Source organism: Lissotriton vulgaris, chromosome 3_1, assembly GCF_964263255.1.
Source record: "Lissotriton vulgaris chromosome 3_1, aLisVul1.2, whole genome shotgun sequence".
NCBI lineage: Eukaryota > Metazoa > Chordata > Amphibia > Caudata > Salamandridae > Lissotriton > Lissotriton vulgaris.
Genome location: NC_141689.1, coordinates 328,086,110 through 328,113,430, shown reverse-complemented (window position 1 = coordinate 328,113,430; position 27,321 = coordinate 328,086,110). Strand labels below are relative to the sequence as shown.

Below are 27,321 nucleotides of genomic sequence, written 5' to 3'. Positions count from 1 at the left end.
AAGTTGGGTATAAGTGTAATGTCACCATGACACACTACTACATTATTCCCTGGGACACTATTAACTAATTGCATGATACTCGGATACCCAGTTCTGCAGGAAATGTTTTGCATATTCCACGAGACACTATTAGCAAGTTTTCTCACACACTATCACCCAGTTTTTTTTAGATACTTTTAACCACCAGATCGATTAGTATCTATTAACCAACTCCTTGAGGCCCTATTAACCAATTTCTTGAGGCACTATTTACCAACTACATGGAGCGCTATTAGCTAGTTCCCTAGCATCCTATTAAACAGTTCCTTCAGAATCACTAAGCAGCAGTTTCTATTAACCATTTCCCTGAGTCACTATTAACCCATGTCCAGAGGTCCTATTAATCAAATATGTAACACACGATTAGCCGGTTCTTATTTAGACTCTTTTTAGCTAGTTCTATCATACATACTTCACCAGTGTCTGTGAGTCGCTTGGCCGTTACTTTTCCAGACTCCATCACTACCACAGTGAGCAGTAAACTAGCCCCTTGGGCAGCCTCCCACAGGGTCAATGATTGACAGAGGTTGGCTTGTTAAGGGACCGGTTGGCAAGCAGGGGAGGTCTGTGACTCTGCTCTGTGTTGTACGCCCAGGGGCCATTTGTGATTTTCGCTTCAATTGAGCCAAGAGTTGCTTAATTCGTAACGATACAGGTGACCCAATGGTAATTAATAATCCTGGTCAAAATGTAAGGCTTAGAAAGAATGCAAAGGAGAAATTTAGGAACCTGGTTTAAGTGTTTGTTTATTCACGTAGATCTATTTTGGCTTTGATGTTCAGCTTTTGTGCCCCCAAACACCGCTATCAGTTCCAAAAGCACAGCAAACATCTGAGGGTTATTTCTCTAATCTGTTCTTATTTGTGGATTGAAAAAATTACACCTGTAAACTGTGATTCGTCACATAAACCAACAGGAAACAAATCACTTTAGGCTTTAAAAAAGGTCCCTTCCGTTTCCATGTGCATTTTGTAATAAAGCATGACACATACAAAAATACATAATTAAGAAGTGAAATCACAACACGAACACGTTAGGATGAATGAGGCCTCTGCCCTGTGCCCTTTACTGCTCTGAGTGCCTTCTGAGCTCAGACTGTCTGTATTGCAGGACACTTCACTTGAAGCTGACCCGATTACTCTCGCCTATGAAACTGTACTCTTAAAACAATAACATTCTACGTGGCAGTCGGGAGGTTTACTTTCTATTTATGAAGTAACAATCATTCGGAAATCACACTTCTCCCCTCACACAATGTTCCTCCCAGACAGAAAGTGAACCTGGATATAACAACAATGGAGGAGTGCCCCCTGGAAAGAAAAATACAAAGAAGGATTTCTTCTGTATCTAGAGCTTAAGGCTCGGGTTTGCACTAAGTGCCCCAACCCTATACTGGACAGTGTTTGTCCTTGTAGAAGACCCCTCACTCACCAACCTGGTTGGTGACATGCTTCATCATTGGGGTCCCACCCCATAGGCCGAATGCCCATAGGGTGTGCTACGACACCTGGTTACAGTGGAGCGGGTTTTATTATATGTGCAGAAAAAATACTGTGATATGTGTATTAAAAAGGGCCAAGACTACTCACTCCAAGACTTTATTCTTGAGTGCTTGGACCCTCTTCAAAACAATGTGGCACCTGTGCCTATTTAGGAAGGCTTCGGTGTCTCGAGAAGTGTGAGAGAATTAAAAATAGCGAAGTGTGCTATGTGAGTTAATTAAAAATAGGTCTACATGTTTCAACCATTTTAAAAATTGTTAGGTTTTCGTCAGGACCTTGTTTTTTGAGCGGGGTGGTCCGCACACGCTAAGGCGCATCCAGCCCTCGTTTAATATAAAGACCACAAGTTGTGTTCTTGTGTAAAAGGGTGTTTGATCCCGATTCAGGAAAAAACACTAGAAGCGGTAACTATCGCTTCATGGGCATCCGGTAATCCAAGACGGCAAGTATCCGTCACTTGCGGCTTCTGCTCGTCTTGAGTACAAACCTACTTGGTTGCTACTCACGAATGCCCCGTGGAGTCCTTTTCGGCCTATGGGGTGGGACCCCAATGATGAAGCATGTCACCAACCAGGTTGGTGAGTGAGGGGTCTTCTACAAGGACAAACACTGTCCGGTATAGGGTTGGGGCACTTAGTGCAAACCCGAGCCTTAAGCTCTAGATACAGAAGAAATCCTTCTTTGTATTTTTCTTTCCAGGGAGCACTCCTCCATTGTTGTTATATCCTTTAAAAGCGGGGACCAGGAGTTCCCACCACACATAACCTGTGCAATTTCCCTGACTCTCTCCATTGTTATACACAGAAAGTGAACCTGACCTGGTTAGAGCAGATGCCTTCGTGGCCGAGTCATGCTTATGTAAGGGAATGGGAACTACAAGATGCACACTTCCTGCATCGTTATCGTGTGCACAAACAAGACGCTGATTAATAAAACATCATCAATTAGATTTTTGGAATACCGACACATATATGGGAGCCATTTTGTTATTGCTTGTGGAAGGGAAAGTGTGATTACACACTGTCAGTACATTGCGATGCTTTCCCCTAGACAGAGGCTAACACCATGGATTCAGAGCACCAGGGGAAGCATACCATTTAAAAAAAAGAACAATTGGTGTTGTCAGAAGAGGTTATGAAAGAGGGGCCCTGGGAAGCCTCATTGTCGAAATCCCAACAAAGGTCAAAACTAGACTGGGGAGGAAAGCCATTACAAATAGGGTAAATGAGGTCTCCACCCAGCTACGGACAGTTGAGGATTGCAAAGAAAGATTTTACATACAACATGTGACGCACATCATGTGCAGTCGGTGCGGTGCAAACTTCACATCCTCAGCATGATGTGACGTGTGTGTGAGATCTGTTTTAGATAGTGTGTTTAACTTGAGTTAAAATAATTGCACATGCACAATAACATAATACTACTCACAATTTCGTGCTTGAAAGGATTTCTACGGCGGCAAGACAGTCTGGTCAGCACTGAAGAGCGCGGCCCAGGCTATCTCGAACGGCTGCAGCTGTAGATGCCGAACTGTGCCGCATACGGCAGACAGAGGCTTCACGGGTTGGCACTTTCGCTCACTGTCGGCAGCCAGCCTCCGGTATGAGCCTGCAGGTGCGATGTGCACAGCCTGTCATAGTTCTCCTTTGCCTGAGTTTTTTTTTCTGTGGTCACTCTATATGCTCAGTACTGCGAGCGACTGGCGGCATCTGTCCTCAGAGTAGCGCCCAGCCATCTCCCTGCATGTGGCACGGATTAAAAAGACGAGACAAATCTTGCCACAAGTTAATGTAAACTTTCAAAGACCCTGGGAATAAACACCGGAGCACGAGGCCTTGGTACTCCTTTCAACCTCTGTCTGCTCTCACTCTGAGTCCGAGAAGCGCATGAGCCGCCACGCCAGATACGGAGATCTTTAATAAAGTTAATATACATTATGCCCGGAGTGATAGTCAGTGCTGTGACCCACCACACGAGGCCCAATTGCGAACAGTTCATGCGCGGCCCGGGACCTGTGTGCCTGCCGCCTCCTCGCCACGTCACAGGGCTTCGCAGTGCTGTATGCCCTTGTAATAACGCACACAGCGTGCAGCCATAAGAAGGATCACTAATATCTGCACTGCACTGCAGGACATTAAAGCGAACACAGAGCAGACTTTTAATACCTGGAAACGGCTGCTGCACATAATCCAAGATCGCATCGCAGATTAAACACCGGGCGGTGCGAGGCAGGCATTATGACACTGGTATCTGCAGACACCACAGATGGTTACTCTCAGCAGAGGTTCCTCCGATGCGGAAGGGGGGTTATAAATAATCCACCCTTGGGAGAAGGGTCTCTCACACACAGCGCTGGAAGTTGGAACGTGCCTGTGGTGGGCCTAGTTTAAATTCTACGGCACGCGCGGCAGTAACTCAGCCAATCCTGGTGCAGCATAACATCGCCACTGCGCCAGGATTGGTTAACGAGACCTATTGCATTGCAAATGCTTGTTTATATTGCCTTTAACAAGAATCGGGGGATAGCACAGGGCACTAATCATCCTTGGTAGGGACCCATACGTAAGATTGGTTTCACCGGTTCGTTACCTAGTGGGTACATGCAGTCTTTCAGAGTTCCAAAATTTGGCACGTACGCATTGGTTTATTGTAAACTCTCGCGCTCCCTGCTTAACATCCCTAGGAATTAAATAAATCCTAAGTGGCAATCAGTGCAGGAGCTTAGGGTGTGAGACCCTCAGTGGCCCAGTCATACATTCTTCATTTAACTGCAGTGGGGAGATAATAGGGCTTTCTAATGTTGTAGATTGTTGTAGGGCTTAGAACGGTTCAGATAGCAGGAAGCATGTGTCCTGGGTTTCCTATTTAGTGAAGCAGGAGTTCGACCCCGGTAAAGGATGGGTGTTTTGACCCCCAGGGACATCTTAAGGACTTTGGGGACACTGGGGCCAACCAAACATATTATGGAGCCCCTGTTCGGACCGGGTTGAATTTACAATCCATTTTCAGCTCTTTCATGCTTTCTGTGGCAGGCCAGTGACAGTGAGCAGGCACACCCCTTCAAATTCTAACGGTGTTTGCACCTAATATTCAGGGATGTGTGTTTTCCATATTGTATTTGTATCATAGCAGTAGCTCAGTAATAATACTGCACACGATCTCTGTGAAAGCCTCCAAATTCTCATGTGTAAGTGCCCTTTTTTATGAAACATAAACACACATTTCTCTGCAAAATGTCTGCAATAGCCTCCCACATGTCACCCGACATTAACAATAAATGAAAGGCGCGGGACTTAAAACAATCTATTTAAGACTTATTAAAGGCACTCACTGCAACTCTGCAAGACTCTCTACAGACAGAACTGTCTCCTTGGGCCAGAGCCCCCTTTGCCCATGCCTTAAAACGTCTCTGTTGACCCCAGCTGATAATCATAAATGTTTATAGCCCATTCTTGGTAGGATTCTTGTGCAAGGGCCAGGTTTGGTTCACGCTAGGTGAGCAGTCAACAGTCGCGTGAGTATTATGACTTTCCAGGGGGATCCAGACTAGCTAGTGTGCTGGCCTTGAGGCATGCCTACATGGGTTTCAGATATTACGTGACATGAAGGAGGGTGCTTGAACAGCAAATATCTAGAGTTCCAGGGAGAGACTGTTGGATTGTACAATTGTAGTAATGGCACCCTATGACATGCTTGTTGCTACCGGTGCAGTATTCTGAGGAGGAAACTCGTTACTACCAAATTTCACTTGAATAATCAAATTTCCTTCATGGTTATGAGGGTCTAAGATTTGCAGTTACCAACTGTTTGTGCACACTGCCATCTAAGGGCAACACCAGGAACGGTTAATTCAGGGCTACCAGGTTTCAAGAGCTGTCAGACCTCCATACCGAAACATTCATATAGGGACCATCACAACTAACATTCTCGATGGTAGTAGCGAACTTTCAGTTTAAGGATGTTGGTTGAGAGGCTGGTAGGCGAGTGTTAAACAAGCATTTGCAATGTCAATAGGTCTCGCATTTATTTTTTTGTAATTAAAAAAAAAAAACTTCAAGGAGGACCATCACAAATATACAACGTCCGGCAGTACATCCTGAGAGAGACCACAACAGTATTTCGATAAAAAAAAGTAACAACACTCCTTCTCCACCATGTCCAGTTCCCTCAATCAATGTCGCTCCATGCACGAGCCCATAGCTCCAGGCCCTTAATCAGTGCTCTATGCATGGCCCTCCTTAAAGTCTATAAACTCCTAAGCCCCCCACCCCTGCCGCCGAAGACATAATCTAGCTAAAGAGTGTGAGCAATGTACTACCCTAATGTATGATCTGTGTACTAGCCATCTCATCTATCACATTACGAATCACTGTGTTCACTCTGAAGTCGAGGACCCACCCTCCCGCTTGAATGCCCAAGGTCAAAGGAAGCCGCCTGCGCCTGCACCTGCGCCTGTTCCCCCTCCAACGATGAATCTGATTCCAAATCCATATCTGCATCAAGCAGCTTAAGTCCCATCACCAGTGCCTCCCATGCCTGTGCCGCCTCCAGCGCCCTATCGTAATGGGACATATGGGCTTGCTGCATTCGAATAGAGCTCTCGCTGCCCGCCCACACAAGGAACGCTGCTTTCCATCTAACATAGCTAGGGCCATTCGCTGCCTTCCAGTGTGATGTAATTTCCCTTTTAGCCAGGATGATACCCAAGTCCATAAATTTGCTAGTTATTTTATTCTTATTAGTGTGCGGGAACCAGTGAAGCAGACATGCTCCCTTATCCATATCAACCTGCTGCCCAGTTACTCTGCAAAGGGACGAAGTTATCTCCTCCCAATACGTTCCCAATTGAGGGCAGTCCCACAGCATATGGCACAGATCCACTCCCAGCAATCGGCATCGTGGGCAGACCGCTGTATCCACCTGAAAATACTGATTTATTGTAGCTGGCGTGAGGTATGCCCTATGCAGTACAAAGAATTGGATAAGTTGGAACCTAGCATTCCTGGTGCCCTTCCATGCTCTCTTAAGTACTGATTTATTGTAGCTGGCGTGAGGTATGCCCTATGCAGTACAAAGAATTGGATAAGTTGGAACCTAGCATTCCTGGTGCCCTTCCATGCTCTCTTAAGTATATGTGACCAGGTCGCATCTGGGATATCTCTGCCCAAGTCCGCCGCCCAGCGCTCCCGCAGTTTTTGTAATGGGTTAGATTCTTCCCCTAGCATGTGTTTGTATAGGCATTTGACTGCCTTATACGTACCCGCTGTCATCACGATGTACTGACATGCGCCCCAATGCTTTTGTATGGGCGTTATCAATGCTGCATGCAGCAGGAAATGGCCACATGGAAGACCAAAGGTCTCCTGCAACGTGCCGTAGGGAAGAAGAGCACCATCCGCATACAAGTCGCCCACCATCTGCAGCCCCAGCTCCTCCCATTCTGCCGGTCCAGACCAATCACCACCATGTGGCAGTGCCGTGCACATGCCCAGTGGTATTTCGGGTGCGTAGGGGCGTTGCTCCCCAATTCTAGAATGAAAACGTTTCCAACAATACCTCAGGGTGCTCTCGGTTATCGATAAGTCTGCAGTCCTCAGTCTTTGTTGCAGAATTATAAAGGATAGAACGTGTCTTTGCACACCCGGAACCGTTCCCCTCTCCGGTCCTCGGAACTCCAGTGCCACCGCCTCTGTGAAAACCGGGAGTTTTGCAGCTAGATAGTATAAATCGAAATCTGCGGCCCCCCTCAATTCTCGGCCTCATTAGTGTATCTAGTGCTACTCTACGTTGACCCGCACCCCAAATGAAGCTACCCACTGCAGATAGCAGTTGCCGGAAAAATGCAGCTGGTATCCTTGGGGTCAGGGTCCAGAAGAGGTACAACAGACGAGGAAGCGCCACCATCTGTAATAGCGCAACGCGGCCCGCCACCGACAGTGGCAGTGTCCCCGCAGACCTGAGATGTCTCCAAAGCGGTTTAGTAGGTCGCGCGCCCCATCCAGTGCGCCCCCCACGTCTGCCAAGAACATGAGGAGATCGTCGGCGTAGAGCAAGATGAAATGTACCTGACCTCCGAGCTGCAATCCCCTGTACGCCCCCCCCCTCCGAGCGCACGCCGCTAGTGGTTCAATCGTTAGGGCAAATAGTAGCGGGGACAGGGGACAGAGGCCTATAAGCAGCCGAATCAGTTAGTAGCTTACCTGGTTTAAGGAGTGGAACTATGATGGCCTCCCTAGTAGAAGCCGGCAGGATCCCTGTTTTCCCAGCTTCTCGGTACATCACCAACAATCTGGGAGCCAAGAGGTCAATATATGTCAAGTAGAACTCGATAGGCAGCCGTCGCTACCCGGCGTTTTTTTGCGCGCCAACTGTTTGATAGCACAGCGAATCTCAGCCAGTGTGATATTCTGACTGATGGCCTCTGCCTCATCCTCCTCAAGAACGGGTAGTTCCAATCCCCCTCACCAGTCTGCAATTGGCTTGTGTATAGCTCTGCATAGAAGGACCGAAATCTGTCATTGATACGATGTTGCTCATATTCCAATTGTCCAGTTGCGGAAGCTAGCGCCAAAATGGGCATACATCTCGGATGGGGTCCACCAGCCAGGCCAGCAATGTACCCACCTTGTCCCGCTCTGCATGGGCATGAGCCAAGTAAGCTTTGTGATCGAAGCACCGTAGGCTCTCCACCCCCGCAGCCACCGTCTCTTTCCGAGTTAGGACCATCTCTCTTGCCATCATCTCAACCAGCTCTGACGCCAACCACGCTAACTCCGAACACCTTCACTTCCAGATCCACATCGACCCCAAGACCACACTCAGAGGCACCCTCCTCTACAGACCACCAGGACCCCGCGCAAAATTCAGTGAAGACATCACGGACTTCATCACTCCACACGCGCTCCCCTCTAAAGACTACATCCTTCTGGGAGACCTCAACTTTCACCTCGAAAAGATCAACGACCGCAACACCGCCACCCTCTTAGACAACCTCGCCAACCTCGGACTTAAACAACTCGTCAATTCCCCCACCCACATCGCAGGTCACACACTCGACCCCATCTTCACCTCCAGCAATCATGTCTCCTTCAGCCACACTACGGATCTCCTCTGGACTGACCACAGCTGCGTTCACTTCACCTACAACAAGCCGAAACCTACCAACCACCTCCAACCAACTCTGCAAAGAAACTGGAACAAAATCACCACGGACCAGATTTCCGCCTCGCTCCTTCTAAACGCCCCAGCCCACTCTTCTAAAGCAAACGAAGCCGCCGCCAACCTCACCCTATGGTTATCCAACACCGCCGACACCTTAGCACCACTGAAAAAACGTCAAAGCAAACCTGGCAGCAAAAAGGCCTCATGGTTCAACGATGATCTTAAGAAGTCCAAGAAACTCTGCCGCTCCCTCGAAAAGGCCTGGAAAAAAGACCCAACCACTAGCACCAAGGACGCCTTCAAAAACGCCACCCGCACTCACCACCAACTAATCCGAAAGGCCAAGAAAACAGCATTCAAGGATCGACTTGACAACAACGCCCATAACAGCAAGGAACTTTTCAACATCGTCAAGGAATTTTCCAATCCCTCGGCCAACTCCAATGACATCACCCCCTTTCAAGCCCTCTGCGACTCCCTAGCCTCATTCTTCCACAACAAGATTGCAGACATCCACAACAGCTTCGACAACCAACCCGGAAACCAACCCACCCTACCATTTGCTGAACATTCTCCCCCCGTGAACACCCTTAATGACTGGAACCCAATCTCCACTAAGGACACAATCCGCCTGATGAATTCCATCCACTCAGGATCCCCCACAGACCCATGTCCTCACCACATTTTCAACAAAGCAGACTCCTTCATAGCACCGCACCTCCGAGACGTCATCAACTGCTCCTTCAACTCCGCCACCTTCCCAGAAGACTGGAAACACGCTGAACTCACCGCCCTTCTGAAAAAACCCACAGCGGACCCCACCGAACTCAAAAATTACCGCCCCATCTCGCTCCTTCCATTCCCGGCCAAAGTCATCGAGAAAGCTGTCAACAACCAGCTCGCCGCCTTCCTCGAAGCCAACAAATCCCTCGACTCCTCACAATCCGGCTTCCGAGCAAAACACAGCACTGAGACCGCCCTCATCGCAGCAACAGACGACATTCGAACTCTACTGGACAATGGAGACACAGTCGCCCTCATCCTCCTCGACCTCTCTGCAGCATTCGATACAGTCTGCCACAGCACCCTTTTACAACGCCTCAATAACATCGGAATCCAAGGAAAAGCACTTGAATGGATCACCTCGTTCCTGTCCGGAAGAACCCAGAGAGTCCGCCTCCCACCATTCAAGTCCGAGGCCACTGAAGTCATCTGTGGCGTACCACAAGGATCCTCACTCAGCCCCACCCTCTTCAACGTATACATGAGCCCCCTCGCGGCCATTGCCCGCCAACACAACCTCAACATCATCTCTTACGCGGATGACACTCAACTAATCCTTTCTCTCACCAATGACCCCAGCACCGCCAAAACTAACCTACACGAAGGAATGAAAGAAGTTGCCGAATGGATGAAACAAAGCCGTCTGAAACTGAACTCAGATAAAACAGAAGTCCTCATCTTAGGTACATCCCCCTCTGCATGGGACGACTCCTGGTGGCCGGAAGCCCTCGGAAAAGCACCCATCCCGACAGACCACGCACGGACACCTAGGCGTCATCCTGGATTCTTCACTATCAATGAACAGACAAGTCAGCGCCGTATCCTCTTCCTGCTTCAACATTCTTCGCATGCTCAGAAAAACATTTCGCTGGATCCCCACCGAAACAAGGAAAACAGTCACCCATGCTCTGGTCACGAGCCGACTGGACTACGGAAACACCCTCTACGCAGGCACTACCGCTATACTCCAGAAGAAACTCCAACGAATCCAAAACGCCTCAGCCAGGATCATATTAGACATCCCACGCAACGAACACATCTCTGGTCACCTTAAAGACCTCCATTGGCTACCCGTCAATAAGAGGATCACTTTCCGACTGCTAACCCACGCACACAAATCACTCTACGACATCGGACCAGAATGCCTCAACTCACGACTGTCCTTCTACACCCCATCCCGCCAACTACGTTCTTCCAGCCAAGCCCTCGCCACGGTACCTCGCATCAACAAGACCACCATGGGAGGCAGATCCTTCTCATACCTGGCTGCTAAAACATGGAACTCACTCCCCGCTTACCTTCGCCTTACCCAGAACCACCTAGCATTCAGAAAGCAACTTAAAACGTGGATATTTGACAAGTAATCCTCCTCCCCTTTCTAAGCGCCTTGAGACCCTCTGGGTATGTAGTGCGCTATATAAATTCTCTGACTTGACTTGACTTGACTTGACCCCAAGCCCTCCGAGTGAGATCTCTCAGCATCCCGTAAAGCTCGTTCACTCGCGTCTACCTCTTGCAGCAGCAGCTTCCTAACTCTCACCCATTTGGCGATACATATCCTACGGACCAGCACCTTGAAAGTGTCCCATTCAAGGGCCGTCGTCGCGGCAGTGCCTGCGTTCTCCTCAAAGTAGTGTTTCACCCCATCCCTCTACTCTGTTCTAAAGACCTGATCCTCCATCATCTCGGGTCGCAACCTCCAGTAAGGGATCTTAGGGCGCTCAGCCATCCAACAGAAGTTCACCAGTAACGGATTGTGATCCAATATGGTTCGTGTTAAATATTCGCTGCTAGCCACCAGCGGTGCCAGGATGGAACTACATAAGATGGCGTCCAGTCGGACGTGTAGGTCATGCAACGACGAATAATAGGAGTAATCACTATCGCCTGGGTGCTGCGCTCGCCAAACATCAAGGAGTCCCCAATTGTCTCCTGCCAGCCTGCTCGCGCCCCAGCCAGTTTATTGATCGGGGCTGTGGGTAGTGGTGGGTGGGACCTATCCATGGATATGTCAACTACTGAGTTAAAGTCTCCCCCCAGCAATACCGGAGTCGTGAAGTAATCAGCAAGCACAGAGCATTGAGTCCCCAAGAAGGACGCCTCGTCTATATTGGGAGCATAAATACTGCAAAGGGTCACCTCACGCCCATAAACGCAGCCACGAACCACAACATAACGACCCTCAGGATCCACCAGTTGGTCCAGCATCTGGAAAGGAACCCCAGCTCTAATCCAAATCAGGACCCCTTGCGCAAATGCTGAGTACGTGTCTCTTGCAAGAGGTGTGTCTCTTGCAAGAGAGCTATCTGCGCGCCTCTTCGTACCAAATAAGAGTGTATCCTATATCTACACTGCATGGAGTGCAAACCCCGAACATTCCAGGTTATACAATTGACATCAGGTGATGGACCAGTAACAATGACAAAGTAGCCATCCACGGCAGCCCTTCCTCCCTGGCCGCTGGGCGAGAACATCCTCATATGTATACCCAACACTCAATTGCAATATTCCATCAAATACTCTCAATGGCAGGCAAGTCCCCTTAAATAAACCAAATCCAAACCTCAACTCCCTCTTCCCGCCCAACACATCACCCACCCCCCCAAGAACAGGCACTAACATAGTGAATCCCATCCAAACTACCCCAATGACATGCCCCATGCAAATTTAAGGCACAGTAACTGTTACCATCCGGTGGGGGTTGGATAGAGCCTAATGGGCGACTTGCTGGAAAGTCTTTAACATGATCAGTGCTCGCCTCCAAATCCCCTCTGATACCTCCCGGGTCCCCCCAGAATTCCCATATCTATCATCCTCACCCCGGTCCTAGGCATTCTGCTTTGCACTCCCGACACCCCGCCCCACCATTATTCCAGTGTCAACCACACTCAAAGCTAGAGATCACAATGTAGAGCAACATCCCACTTCAGGCCCCCATCATTCTCACCACATCCCTACATCCCCCCTCTAAGGAACAAACATCGCAGTCCCCCAGCACAGGGCAAAGTTCTCAGTCCCACAGACAGAACAAAGTCTACTAATCCAGCAGTCCATCCGCCGTCCCAGGAGTGACCGTTGGTAGCCGCTGATCATCCGACACATAAGTCTCAGCCTCTGATTGACCCTTATCCCTGCCAAGATCTGACGCCTCCGGCATGGTCCGCCGTAGTTCAACGGAGATCGCCGACATCGCTTCCAGGGCTCCTTTGTGCTCTATAGCCGTCTGCAAGAGCGATGGTTTCCGTAGGCCCCGCTTGCGACGCCTCAATCTCTGCGACCTACGAGGTTGAGAGTCAGCAGCCAGTTCCTGCATCCCCGGTACTCGTCCATCCTTCCCCGCTCTGTACAATTCCAACCAATCCCACGCATCCTCCGGCGTGTCATGAAAGTGGGCTTTTCCGTCTAGTGCAATGCGCAACCTGGCTGGGAAGAACAGAGAGTATTGAATCCCTTCCACCCGTAATTCCTTCTTCACAGCTTGAAAGGACATGCAACGTTGTTGCGTGTCGAACGAATAGTCCGGAAATATAATAACACTGCTGTTGTCCACCTGGTACGGGCCGTCACTACGGGCCCTCCGGAGAAGCAGGTCGCGATCACGAAAGTGCAGTAAGCGCACCACCACCGGCCGCGGAGGGCGACCCTGCAACTGTGGTTTTGCTGGCACCCGGTGTGCCCGTTCCAGAGTGTAGAAAGTCGATAGCCCCTCAGGGGCCACAACAGTTTGCAGCCAATTTTCTAAGTAGCTCACGATGTCCGACCTCTCAATTTTCTCCGGCAGGTCCACCACGCGGATGTTGTTGCGTCTGTTCCTGCCTTCCGCGTCCTCAGCCCTCCGCTCAAGCACCGTGAGCCGATCCAGGACACCCACCATTGATGCTGACAGTGCGGTCTGTGCAGGGCCCAACTCTTGAAGTGTAGTTTAGGGTTGCTTCACTCGGTCCACAAGGTTCGAGTGGTCTGCTCGCAACAAACCCAGTCCCGTTGCCTCATGCAGTGTCCCCATCCGCTCTTGGCGCACACCCTGCTAGGCTCCCAAGCAGTGCAGCCGGGTGCTCGGCGGTCGATCCACGGCCCGCCTCAGGGCCCGCCTCTATTGCCTGGCAGAGTTACCGTCCCACGCTCCTCGGGTTGGGTCGCTCCCGTTCCTCCGGTCGGGGCTCCCATCCTCCCGATAGCACCGCTGTTGCCACCATCCCGGTTGCCAAGGGGTCAGCGCTCCGCCGCCAACCGTGCCCACTCACAGCAAGGCCTCGTCGGCGATCGGCACCTTCGCTCAGTACCGTGGGGAGTACGACCCGCTTCCACTCCTCGATGGGCAAAACTCGGCGCTGCTCCACTCTAGGTCGCTTCCCGCTGCATCAGGTCAATCTGGGGGACCCGGGAGGCATCCATTGCAGGAGAATTACGGGGGATTTGGCGCGGACCTCAGTGCTCACGCAGCCTTCCCCATCGGCTCTTAAGCCACGCCCCCTAGGTTTGCATTTATGCAAGTTTAAGCTATTGGCATTGTAAAGGACAATGCCTTTTATTTATTTTTCAAAAACAAAAATATAAGGCACTGTTATTTGCAATGTCAATAGCTCAAACTCGAGTAAATGCAAGCCCTATTGCATTGTAAATGCTTGTTGGTTCTGAGATCAACCTGTTGAAAGGTCAATATTCCTTTGCTAATGCCCAGAAAGAACGTTTCCTAGAGTTAGTCGTTCCTCTTTTCTACAGGTAACACAGGTAAATTTTATTATTTTATTGCACATTATACAATCACATTTATCAGTGCATTTTATAGCGCACACTGCATAAATGAATAAGCTCTAGGCTGCAATGGCTAATTAGAAACACATGGCCCCATAAAGATAAGAAAGTGCTTTGCGACAGCAGCAAAGCAGGCAACCCAGCCGGATATGAGGCGAAAGGACGTCCACCAAAAACCCTCATTTCCAATGGCAGGCCACCGCTTAGCATAAATAGTGACGCCAAACAATAATTTCCACAACATTACCACCAGTTTTGAGCCCCCCGTACATGATATTTTCACCATCTGGACAAACAAAGGATACATCGCAAAGCCAGCCAGCACTGCCTGCCCAGAACGATCAGTTTATAACGGACCTGTCTCTTTTCTTCAAGACGTCTGAAAGTTCACCCAGGTCCAGCCCGATCCAAAAAGAAAAACAAAATATTGAAGAAAACACCGGGACCGGCGCTTGGCCACAACTTTTACAAACCCTGCAGCAAACAGTTAACGCACTCAATTACCATTCTATAAAACTGGACGTACAGGTCGACCTCCAAAACACTCTAGCACTATTCACCTCTGGGATTGATAGCAAATTAGATAAACTCAATTCGTTAATTTTACGAGCGCAAGCCTCCACGAAGCTTGCCGAATCCACCTGCTGTTGCTCCCCAATCATAGATTCTCTCTCTCTGCTCCCAGAATGCCTAACCACAGTCATAAGGGAAGTAAAGCTGTTGAGAGTAGGAAACGTGTCTACCAAATTGCCACCCCCCGCACAGCAAGAATATATAAAACCCACTGAGTTTCCTGCCAAGCAGAACACAAACTCAAAAGAAGGAGAGGCTCCAAATATAGGAACAACCACTGGGCAAACGAAGCTGAACGGTCACACTCAGAGCGCCCAATCAAAATCAAACCAGACGGCAGAAAACAGCCCCCCCTTGCCATCAATCGGACCCACTACCAGGCATGATCATCCTGAGCCTGTGCAAATAAACAGCCCCATTTCTCAAAGTGACTCAACAACGGTGGCCTTCTCGGGGCCAGTTCTACCACGTAGTAAAAGAGAGCGTAAACGCCAGCGCAAAGCCAGAAATAAACTTAAGGCTAACTCCAACATGGCCCACCAGGAACTCTTCCCTATCTTCAAAAAAGTCGAATACAAAAACCCCCCGGTCAAAAACAGTGCCGCAGAGCAGAGAATTAGCGTCGAGGGAGTCTCCCCAGAAAAACTTACCCAAGAATCTGCGAGTAGTCGAAAGGTCCGAAGCATTCAAGCAATGGCCCCAGAAACAACCGAGGGCAGGGCTCACACAGATACCATCAAGGCGAGCACAGACACGACAAGTGCAACTGGGCCCAAGATGACATCAGAAACTTCCAGACCACCGACGACTCTCATTTCCCCGGGAAAAGAAAACGCAATGTCAAGAATCAATTACTCTAAAACCATCTGCAATGACTCCAAAGTTGCGACCAGCCATAGTTTACACTCGACGAGGGCCCCGCAACGACTGTCACCACAGCTATATGAAATCAAACCAGACAGGACACCCGAAAACTCTAACACCAAACCCACAAGTGTTCCGGAGTCAATCAACAACGATCCACCGTGCCATCAGATTCTATTGGCCCCCGAATATAAATCTAAAGGGCGGCACGACATTCTTAATAGATCCAACCTGTTAAAACTAGCAGAAGGAATTCCAGGTCTAGCTGGACTGGCCTCGAACAATATTGAATCCATCGAATTCCTCTCCCCTCGAGGTAATCAACCATCTGAGGTCACTGTGGTGACTTTTTCATCGACTAGCTGGGTAGGAGCTTTTCTTGAACAGAAGTCGACGTTGCGGAACTGGGGAATCAGAGTGTACCCTTACTCCACCCCCGGGTACCCCACCTCCCTGTTAACCAGGCCGACTTCACCCAGCCACCTGTTAACATCCAAAAAAACAGGATGCGTGAGACCCTACTCGGTCCTAAAAAATGCTATAGGGGCCGACATCAAACCAAAAGGGCCGGAAAAAGCCGGGGCCAATGAAGAATGCAACTACAGCTGGGGCTGGCTGCCGGCAATTCTGTCATCAAAACATTCAAATTAACCGCCAGCGGGGGAACCACCCGTAGAAACATACATCCCCTCTAGAAAATCCATCTCAGCGGCGGACATATGGCACAAAAGAGACACCAAGCAGGGACGGCCTCCATTCTCACTGTGCTCATGGAATATCAGTGGACTTCATCAAAAAACTTCAAACGAAGACACTATGGCTTTCTTGTGCAAACACACTGCAATCGCCCTACAGGAAACTTGGGCGACAGAGGGCCGTCCCATAGAAGGATATATCGAGTTTTGGAAACCAGCTCTCAGGGCGAACCGATTTGGCCATCCCAAAGGCGGTTTGTCCATATACATCTCAAATAACCTAAAAGGCGCTCTCAATCAATTTCACCTCAAAGAAGACTGGTTACTTGGGGTCAAATTTAACCCCTGGGGGATGCAGCGTCCAATTCTCCTCGTCAACGTGTACATTAATCCCAGCACCCGTACAAAAAAAGACCATCTGGTCCGACTGTGCGAAATCATGAATGATATAGCTACTGAATATCCCAACTCAGACCGCATTATCACGGGAGATTTCAATACAAATCTATTTCAGGGGAACGTAGCAGACATGGAAGGGCCGGACCTGACTAACATCTTGGAGGTGTTGACTCAATCCAAACCTTCAAAGCAAGCCCCAAACATACTAGGTGAACTCTCTGTGACGAGATTCTATAACGCAGGATACCTGGTAGTGAATGGAAGGACAGCAAGTGACTCACCCCCAAACTGGACCTGGTCGAATGGAAAAAAAGAGTCTTACTTAGACTTTACTATCTGCAACTCAGAACTACTGTTTAAGTTGAACTGTTTTTGCATCCACCCACGGTCTGAAAGCGACCACAGGCCCCAGGTCATCACCTTCACCACAAACCCTGAACTCCATAAAGTGGCTCCCATAACCTACGAGGGAATTCACACCGAAAACCTCAAGCGCCTCAAATGGAATGAATCCAACAGTCTGAGTGTTTTAAAAGCAAGCAAGGACTTCATAACAGGTAGTTCTGATAAAGATGTCAACCCGATATGGAAATGGTCGCAGCTGTGCCTTCATCTGATCAATTCATATCCTGCGACTGCGCGGAGATTAAACAGCCCACCTTCAGTAGGGGCCTCATCCTCCGCTGTCTTAAAACCACTAAAGAGAGCAAGGAACACCGCTTTGAGGTTGGCGTTAAAATTCCCGGGGAATAGTGCCTTCCTCGTCACATATCACCACGCCCAAAAAGCATTCAGGAGGGCTGTCTCCCAAGAGAAACGGGCTCAGGAAAATCAATACTGGGTAAAATTGGTGTGGGAAAGCAAGCAAAAAAACTCAAGGAAATTCTGGTCCCTTGTTAACCGCACCAACCTGCCCCTAACAAATTCTGGCTCTGCAAATATACAGGAAGCGGAATGGGCAACATTTCTAACAGATCACTTTCAGGCACAAGACGACCAGGACTGCATCAGATCCCCCAGGGGCTGCGGGATAGCGGAAGATGCAGCACAAAATATCTCCCTGGATACAATCCGAGGACCCACCCCTGCATATGCACTAACTGAGGATCGAGTTGCCAAAGCTGTGACAAAAGGGAGGCAAGATGGAGCACCAGGCCCGAATGGCCTACCACAAAGGCTATTCAAATCGGACATTCCCTTCTGGTCCATGGTGTTACTAAATCTCTTTAACTACACCCTGAGAACACGGACAATCCCGGACTCATGGCGGGGCGCAATAATTCATCCCATTCATAAATCTGGATCACGTGCTATGCCTAACAATTATAGATTAATCACCCTACTGGACATAGAGGCAAAACATTTTGCAGGACTCATTCTGGAGGATTTAAGGCAATGGGCAAAGGACCACGATCTGATCCCCCTGAACCAAACAGGGTTTGTTGCCAATTCAGGAACTACGACAAATTTGCTGGCAATTTCCACTATAATCGATAAAGCGTTATCAACAAACAGGATGGTCTTCTGCTGCTTTGTTGATTTTAAAGCAGCGTTTGATAGAGTGCCTAGGGCGGCTCTCTGGAAAAAACTGACACAGTGGGGTATTCCAAACAACATACTGAACCCAATTATTCAGCTTTACTCTGACACATGGGTTCGAGTGAAGTTAGGGTCCGGCTCGCACCTCTCGCGAAAAATTATGACCTCACGCGGTGTAAAGCAGGGATGCGTGCTGGCCCCTCTTCTCTTTAACCTATTCATATCTGACCTGTCAAGTAGTCTAGACAAGGTAAATAGTCATCCACCCAAAATAGGAGGAGCGGCAATATGTAATCTTTTATATGCCGACGACCTGGCCCTGTTTAGTCTTACTAGAGTAGGGTTACAAAGGCTCCTTGTTGCATTATCGCAATATACGACTGGCAATCAATTAGAAATTAACATGGAGAAAACTCTGATAGTCCCTTTTGGTAAGAAACACTACAGCGGCGGTGGTTGGTCAATTAACAAAATAAATCTTTCGATTGGCCAATCATACAAATACTTAGGGGTCCACTTGGATGCAAGGGGCAGCTTTTCAAAGCAAAGTAGTGTGATCATAGCTAAAACTACGGCCCTAGTGGTATCCTTGGCCAAGCTATCGAAGAAACTCTCAGGTCCAACCCTTGCCCCTCTACTAGAAGTCCTTAGAGCAAAAATTGGACCAACACTTTCTTATGGTATAGAGACCTTTAAAGGTAAAATGAATACTGCCCTAAACAAACACACAACCAAAATCTACAGAAAGGTACTTCATTTACCGAGCACTGCTTCCCCGGCCCAGATTAGGTTAGAGCTGGGATTAACCAACTATGAAGCTTCTAACGTGGGTACTTACCTCAAGCTGTGTCATAAATTAAGACAGGCCGAAGCAGGTACACTAGAGTCCCTAATCTGGAAAGAAATCAACGAGACTAATCCAGGGGGATCATTCGGGTGCCTTCTGAATGATTACATCCATCAAATGTCAGTTGCTGATCTCTGGGCTCTTAACCCAAGTCAGACTGTTTTTAAAAATGTAATCAAAAAATGTGTAAGACTGAAATCTCTGGTGTTAGACAAAGCTCTTGTCACGAAACGTAGTCACTCCTGGGCGGTAGTTAACTCCTACAATCGACTGACCCCTGCAGCCTACCTCTCCATGACATTTTCACTTTATCTAAAGCGCTGCTTGATAGCCCTAAGAATGGGAGATTGGCGCTTTCTCCAAAACCTACCCACCTGGCGCCGTAAGAAGGAAGACACAACATGCAGAGGATGCGGGTTAGCAACAGAAACAATCCTGCATGTGCTCTGCATCTGTCCCTTATTTAATTTCCAATGCAGGTGTCTGCTCAAGCCAGAATGGAACAGGCTGGGAATTCGGACCTGTAGGCATGCCATTATCGCTGCTTAGTCTCCAGATAATACTGTCTTAAACATAAACTTGTCCAAATTCATTCAGCACGCTTACCGCACCCTAGATAAAATGGACATTGCGGAGACTGTACTGCCGATTGACAAGATCGAATATGCACTTTAACAGAACTTGCAATGCCCGGGTGGGCCAATCTATGAATTGAAATGTTTTAACTAGCATGCTTACGGTTACATTTTATTCTTTTATCATTTTTTATTTATAAAACTGTACATAATGTAATTTGTGCAATCTTTAAAGATATGTTTTTATATCTAAATAAAGAATTACTTACTTGTACATAAACGGTGACGCCAGCTAATAGAAATGAGGGTCGGGGCTTAAAGCCCTTTTTTGAAATCCCTCTCTCACAAAATGTCTCGCCAGCGAGCAGCGCATGGGCTGCAACGCAGGCGAGACCAAAAACAATGGGCATTATTCTGTTTCTGGGGTAATGAGAGGCTCCTCCTCTTAGTGTAGATTTAAAAAAAATGAAGCCGAATCTTGGGCTGCAGAGGTAACGATTTATAAGGAAGATCTGGTCTGGAGCACATAAAGGGATGTGACCCGGCTACAGGAGACCAAGCATGAGCAGAGTGAATTTTTGTCATGTAGGGCAAGCAACAGGCATCAGATAAAAATGAGGCAGTAAATAAAACTTTGCCAAGGGTACTCCTGGAACATAAAGAAACACTGTAGCGTCAGATTACAGCATGCATGAGCCAGCAATACCGTATGAGTAATACAGTACTTCCCTAGATGGAAACCCAATGAGTCCATTCGTGGACATTTTCAAGATTCGGCTAAAGTTTCAAGACCACATGCTCTTGAGGAACCTCGCACATTTTCACGCCTTCAGCTGCTGTTCTTTCCAGACTGGAAGGAGGTTTTAGTCTATCTAATGGTGCTGCCTGTCTTCTGTTCCACGCCAATACTAGCCTCGGGCCATATTAAAAATGGGAATTCGACCTATAGGAGTATGAGTGGGAAACATGGCGATTATTCTGCACCCCATACTTCTAAATTATTGCCAGCACCAAGATGGACTTGTGGCATGGGTTTTGGTGCACATTTGGGTAAACAGGGATTCAATTTCTTAGTGCCGACGCTCTAAGGCAGGCAGAAGCTCAAACGGGGAACAGTTATGCAGACTTTCCGCTTGACAAATTTGAGTAGTAATAGATAGCATCTCGGATAGTCAACCAAGTTAATATCCCAGCTTCAGAACTTATTGCTTTGTCTAAGATCCTTCTGCATCATGGTGCCAAGAACTAGCGGGCTCCACCACACGATCACTTTCAGGCGAAGTACCTGAGACGGCTTGTGGTTTCCTCTGCTTTCCAGTGAGGGACCAGCCGGATAAGAATCCTTTAAGCATGCACACCGCTCGGTAGGACACTCTGTTTTTTAAGGCATCTGTAGGCAACCACTGAACTCTCATTCTCGGGCGGGTGATACCTCACCCGCATGCTTATGGGGAGCATTGTATTTCTTGAACGATTCACTGGAAATGGACGTCATGCTGCCTCATCGGCTATCCGGGGCAGTGATTAATTGATTATTCCTACCCATTAGCGCATCGGCTAGGGGGTGCAGCTCGCTTTGGCCAGCTCAATTCAGCGTTGATGCATCATTCTGCCCTAATCCTGAGATAGCATTCATCCCCAGCTGCTTCGTGGGCACAGGATGCGTCACAAAGAAGAGGCGCAGCATTGACGCCTCGGCTGGGGTAGTACGCGCTATGTAAATGCAATTACAGTTATTTAAGGCACAGATTTAGGCTTAGGATGGTGGCACATGTCGGATCCATGATGTTTTGGGAATGCAACATTAAGGGGGTTGGTATAATTGGCTCTCAGTTACACTTGCCATCTAAAGAGGTTGGGTAATTTGCCACAAGAACAGCCAGGTGGGGTACATCACGATTAAGTGGGAGCTCAACCACAAATCTACGAACACGGATGAAAGATAGTAAATCCATCTACGATGGCTCTCCAGAAATGGCAGTATTTCTTTTTAAACCAGTAGGACTAGTGATAGGTATTTTACGCGTGTTGGTCACCTCCCCTAAGGGAATATGCAGGGAGAGTTATGGGTCTCACTTTCTTAGCAGCAGAGCAGGGTAAGGGATAAGACACTGTCCTCTGATCTGCTTCCCTGCAGAGCAGGAAATTCCACTCTCTCTGTAATTAGAGATACAGGAAAATGTCATTGTGTGATTCCACCTCCCAGGATCGCAGTGATACGGTCAACATTGAACCCCTATTGAAGAAAAAGAAAGTTGTTTAGTGTTTAATTGGTGCCAGGGGTTGCTAGTGGAGTTTACCAGCACATCGTTTCTTGGGGCCAGTGTGAGGTAAATAGGTGGGGAAGGAGGGTCTGATGGGTATGAAAAGGTTTTTACCAGGAGGCAGGGTTATGCATCTCTGATCTTAGCATACTTCATATTTATAATATTAGCTTTTGCTTCTGCGTAAACAGAGGCTCAAGACGTATTCTTCTTCATAACTAAAACCTGCTTCTGAGCAGGGAGGTGACAAAATTGGAGGGCAATGGTTTTCGACACAGAAGGTAGAAACATTCGAAGGCCAAGGGAGTTCATTTCCAATGGCCCCAGGACTGAGTACTCCCAGGCAGTCTGTCGTCCCCAGGCGGGGTTATTGGTTCACCTTATGGCTGACGTCTTGACCAGAGGTCACCAATTCGTGCTGGTTACAGTATTTTATTTGGACGAGAGTCCTTTTGACCTTTAATCATACAGGTGTCTAATGCATCCCATTTCTTTGCATGGGGAGGACACTGGTCACTCAGTAGCAATGCTGGGTATAGTTAGGTGAGGTCTTGTTCTAATTACGCTCTTCACTCACTGGTCAGAAAGGTTGGAACAGGGGTGTTTAAGACAATCCAGAGTGCAGCAAGGGTTGTCCAGGCTCGGGTATTACTCAACTGGTACAGGTGTGCAATTCTTATTAGGCAGTGTGGGAGCCCGGTTATACGAAGGGGTTTGCATAACTCATCATAAGGCCCCCACACTGGTTGTATTGACTACATCTCACTGACATTCATGTATTAAGCCAGAGGAATTGAGAGGACAAGTGTTCTTGACCTCCTTGTGAGCATCAAACATGCAAGCCCACAATCGTCCTCTAAAAGGAAGGCGGAACTAACATAGTGATGCTAGGGTGGCAGTAGAATCCAGTGTCTATCCTGCAGCGCTCCAATGGGGTTCAAGGTCCTTGTTATGCCCGAGGGTGAATCACTAGCGGTCAAGGGGCGAAGCAATTGACTTTTGTGCCTGCTGAGGCAATAAAGGAATGTGGTGAACCAACCCCTGGGAGTTACACTCGGGTCAGTAAGTGTTATCACCTGAATCAGTCTTTCCTATGGGTTTCATGCCGCAAGTGCGGTGTCACTCAGTAAAACCTTCTGTATTCAGCAGCCTTTTCACAACCCACTGGCACACCCATGGGCACTGCTAGGGTTACCTTCAGGAAAGGTATGGACCGCACATGGGATACAGAATCCTAGGTAAGCTATGAGGATGGCATGAGGACATGGAAGAGTCATCCAACCCCAGACATCAGTGGCCCAACAAGGGTATATTTACATTAGCCTCCTACGTGGGAGGAGGCTGAGCTTGGGTGGAATACTTACAATACCGCAATGGAGCGAACCACGCTTCTAGGGTGGTCCGTCGCCATCCAGCTAGTAGCGCTATATACAACTTTATAAATAAACTAGCAGCCCGCCCTGGCGTTGCCCGGGGCAGAAGGGGGCTGGGGGGGCATCGCAGCAGGAGATGCGCAGCAGAGCGGCCGGGAGCAGCAGAGTGTCAGTGTACTTACAGTGTTTCCTTGCTCCGGTTTTGTTGGTCCTGGCCGCTTCTGCCCACGCTCGTGTCCACTGTTTCCCCTGACGGCCCGACTTTGAGGAAAAGGATTCCGAGCACTCATGGCCACCGCCCGTCCCTTGGTGCGCACCTGCGGCTCTTGTCCGCTGTTTCCCCCGACGTCCCGACTTTGAGTAAAAGGCTTGCGAGCACTCATGGCCCCCGCCCATCCCTCCGCCCGTCCCTCGGTGCGCACCTGCAGCTGCTTCACTTACCTCAGCCGCCGATCCTCCCCGTGCTGCTGAGTTTACTGCTCCACTGCTCCTCCGCTTCTCGCCGCTCCTCACCGCTTGTCCGCCGCTCGCCGCTCCTCCCCACCTGTCCGCAGCTCCTCCCCGCGCTCATGTCCGCTGCTCTTCCTCTTGCTCCTGAACGCCGCTCCTCCCCGCGCTCCTGATGTCATCACGCAGGTCGCGGCCGGCGCTACTTGCAAGGGACTACTTTTTTTTTATTCCTACATTTTTTAAAGAACGTATATTTTTTATTTTTATATAGCCTATGTCCTTCTGCTTGCCCTGAGGTTTTCAAAGATGTCTTGGGTGTTTGGATTGGTGGTGTACTTTTCGAGTTTACCTGGCTCAAAGGACACACAAGGGGGTTTATCTCCGCTTTTTTGGCTTTAAAAGCCAAGAAAGCGGAGATAAAATTATCTCCCTATTACCAAGCTGTCGCTAACACCAGTTAGCGACAGCTAGTAGGAGATAGCGACCATCTTGGGCCCCACTTTGCATGTCAGTGATATTTATCACTAATGAGATGCAAAGTGGGCGTGCCAAGATGTTAGAGACTGAAAACAGTCGCTAACATCGCTATCTCCTATTACCAACTTTTGGAGATATTCGCACTAAGCGGGAATATCTCCAAAAGCTAACACCTGCCCTGAGCAGTTCTTAGCCATGTTATCCAATGGGAGGTGGATAACATGGCTAAGAGCATTTGCTCGATAATGCATGAATATCGCTGACTTTTCAGCGATATTCATGCATTTCGGCCGTTTTTTATCGCATTTGCGATAAACCTTGTTAATAGCAAGGTTTATCTGCGATAAAAATCGCCGATGTGCGGCGATAATTTTTGTCTCTAAACAAGTTAGAGACAAAAATTATCGCTAGTTGTTGGTAATATGCCCCACAGTTCTCTCTTTATAATAGTAGTATAGATAAATAAGTAAGGTCAGTATGGCTTTTAGGGGGGGTTCGTCTCCAGCCTGCCAGTAAGTATGGGCAGTATGGCCTTCAGTTTATAAGGTGATGTTGTAACCAGGTAGCGAATAGGTACCCTTTGGGGAATCTGCATCGGAGGCATAATTGGAAGCGTCCATTTTAACATATAGGGACCAGAAGCTCTGCTTTGGGCAGCTGTATTATTATAAGCGGTGTTAAGGAGGCCCTTCAGTGGTAGCTGAGGGGGAGGGCGAGTTCGCCAGTGACCTCTTCACCCTGTGGCGGAATTTCTTGTAGCATGAATGGGGGCTACCTCAAATGTGGACTGATTTACTGAACTTTCCCCTTGGAGGGGTGTTGATTTGTGTGGGCAGTAGGCAGACAGGGTGGGGGGCTGACCTGCTGGTGATCCTGGACCTTTCTGCACTACCCCGAAATGCCTGGATTTGAACATTTTGGGGGGATTTGCCTGGTGTTTGGTACCCCGGAGGGACGTAGTGCTATGCGTTGCCCTGGTGGATGTATTGGTAAAAGGAACTGCGGGCATTGCCCATCCCTCAGAGTGATGGGGAGAAGCTCCCAATAAGGTATGCTCTTGGCTGAGGGCATGGGCAATGGCGAAGGTAAAAGGGGCCTGCTGGCACTTTGCATTCTGAAATGTTCTGCTGTAAGAGAAGGTGGACATAACTGTTGTATTGCTTGCACAATCTCCGAGCTGTTTTTCTGCTTTATGTCCTACATTCTCATAACAATTATGTATGATTTGGCTGATATTACGTCCTGTATTCTCATAACAATATCTGTTTAACTATGCTTATCATTTATGATTTCCCAATGAGTCTATGTGTCTGTGTGAATAAAAGGCTATGCCCTTGGTCAAACCACACTAATTGCAGTTGTCTTTTCTTCTTGGGAGTTGTTTCAGTGGGGGACAGCGAGTTGCACTTTGTGAGCGCACTATGGAACGCGCCCCCCCCCCGCCGAGGCGCACCTTTATTCCCTCCACGGGCAGGAGCCAAGGTGGAGTGTCCTTCATCAATGTTACCACAAAAGAGGGTTGCCTCTCACGTCATTGAGTTGTGCCTGTCCGGGGTTTGCAGCATATAAGCTCTCGCAATGTGAACGAGCAGCCTCTTTTTCCTTCTCTGTGCACCAAGATCCATCATACAGCATTCACACAACCACCCACCCCTCAGGGAAGGCGGAATTTGGCAGAATTTCTTGCAGCAGAAATAGGGGCTACCCCAAATGTGGACCTATTTACTGAACTTTCCCCTTGGAGGGGTGTTGATTTGTGTGGGCACTGGGCAGGCAGGAGGGGGGGGGCGCTGACCTGCTGGTGGTCCTGGACCTTTCTGCCCCACCCCGGAATGCCTGGATTTTAACATTTGGGGGGATTTGCCTGGTGTCAGGTACCCCGGAGGGATGAAGCGCTTGGCGGTGCTCTGGTGTATGGGTTGGTAAAAGGAACTGCGGGAATTGCCCATCCCTCAGAGTGATGGGGAGAAGATCCTAATAGGTACAGCCTTGGCTGAGGGCATGGGCAATGGATAAGGTAAAAGGGGCCGGCTGGCACTTTGCATTCTGAAATTTTCCGTTGTAAGGGAAGGTGGACATAACTGTTGTATTGCTTGCACAATCTCCGAGCTGTTTTTCAGCCTTATGTCCTACCTACTCATAACAATTATGTATGATTTGGCTAATCTTGCATCCTGTGTTCTCATAACAATATCTCCTTAACTCTGCTCATCATTTTTGATTTCTCAATGAGTCAATGCGTCTGTTTGAATAAAAGGCTCCACCCTCGGTCAACCCACAGTAATTGCAGTTGTCTTTTCTGCTTGGGAGTTGTTTCAGTGTGGGACAGCGAGTTGCACGTTGTGAGCGCACTAAAGCGTTTCTTCCCTTCAGGGACCAACTCACTGTATAACCCTTGTAAACGAAAGAGAGGTGATTCCTTCCCAGCCTCTTTAGGATCAGGTTGAGTCATACATTGTTTCTTTTTCTTGAAAGGCTAAGAAAAAGCAAAGATTGCTATTTCATAGCTTAGAAACATATTTCTCCTTGTTATGGATTACAAGTCATTACTCATTACTTTTGACAATATAAAAAGTCATTCAAATCTATATTTTCAGTACTATTGGATTGAATATAATTTAAAGCACCTTTTCCTTAAAGAATACTTGAGGCGCCCATGTCTTTTTGAAGTTATGGACCCAAAGTGGCAATCAAGAGCCAAAGCCTCTCCATGAAAGTAAGTAATAACATTATTCATTATGTAAATACAAAAACAGCAGGCATACAGTGAGTCCTGGGGATCTCTACCCTGTATCCTCATGTCCTCCATGAACATCACAGGGTTGTCACTCGTACAAGGCGACATGGTACCCAAGTCAAGTGGAACACTGTACCTTTTTTCCCACAGAAAAACGATGACAATCATGATGACCAGCAGCAGGGCGCCCAACGTGGATAATGTGATGGTCATCATCGGTAACCCTAGAAAGGACAAGAGACATCAGTATTAAATATAGACACTCAACAGACGTATTCTCCTGACTTG

The 27,321-nt window shown here is 48.4% G+C and overlaps 1 protein-coding gene across 1 annotated transcript in view; it reads right to left on the bottom strand.

Moving 5' to 3' along the window:
* Window positions 1-27,321, bottom strand: part of IL7R (interleukin 7 receptor) — a 369,475-nt gene that overhangs the window by 41,736 nt on the left and 300,418 nt on the right. The window contains exon 6 of the mRNA XM_086960526.1: window positions 27,170-27,257. Within this exon, the coding sequence (XP_086816652.1) occupies window positions 27,170-27,257 (88 nt within the window). The remainder of the gene's footprint in view (window positions 1-27,169; window positions 27,258-27,321) is intronic.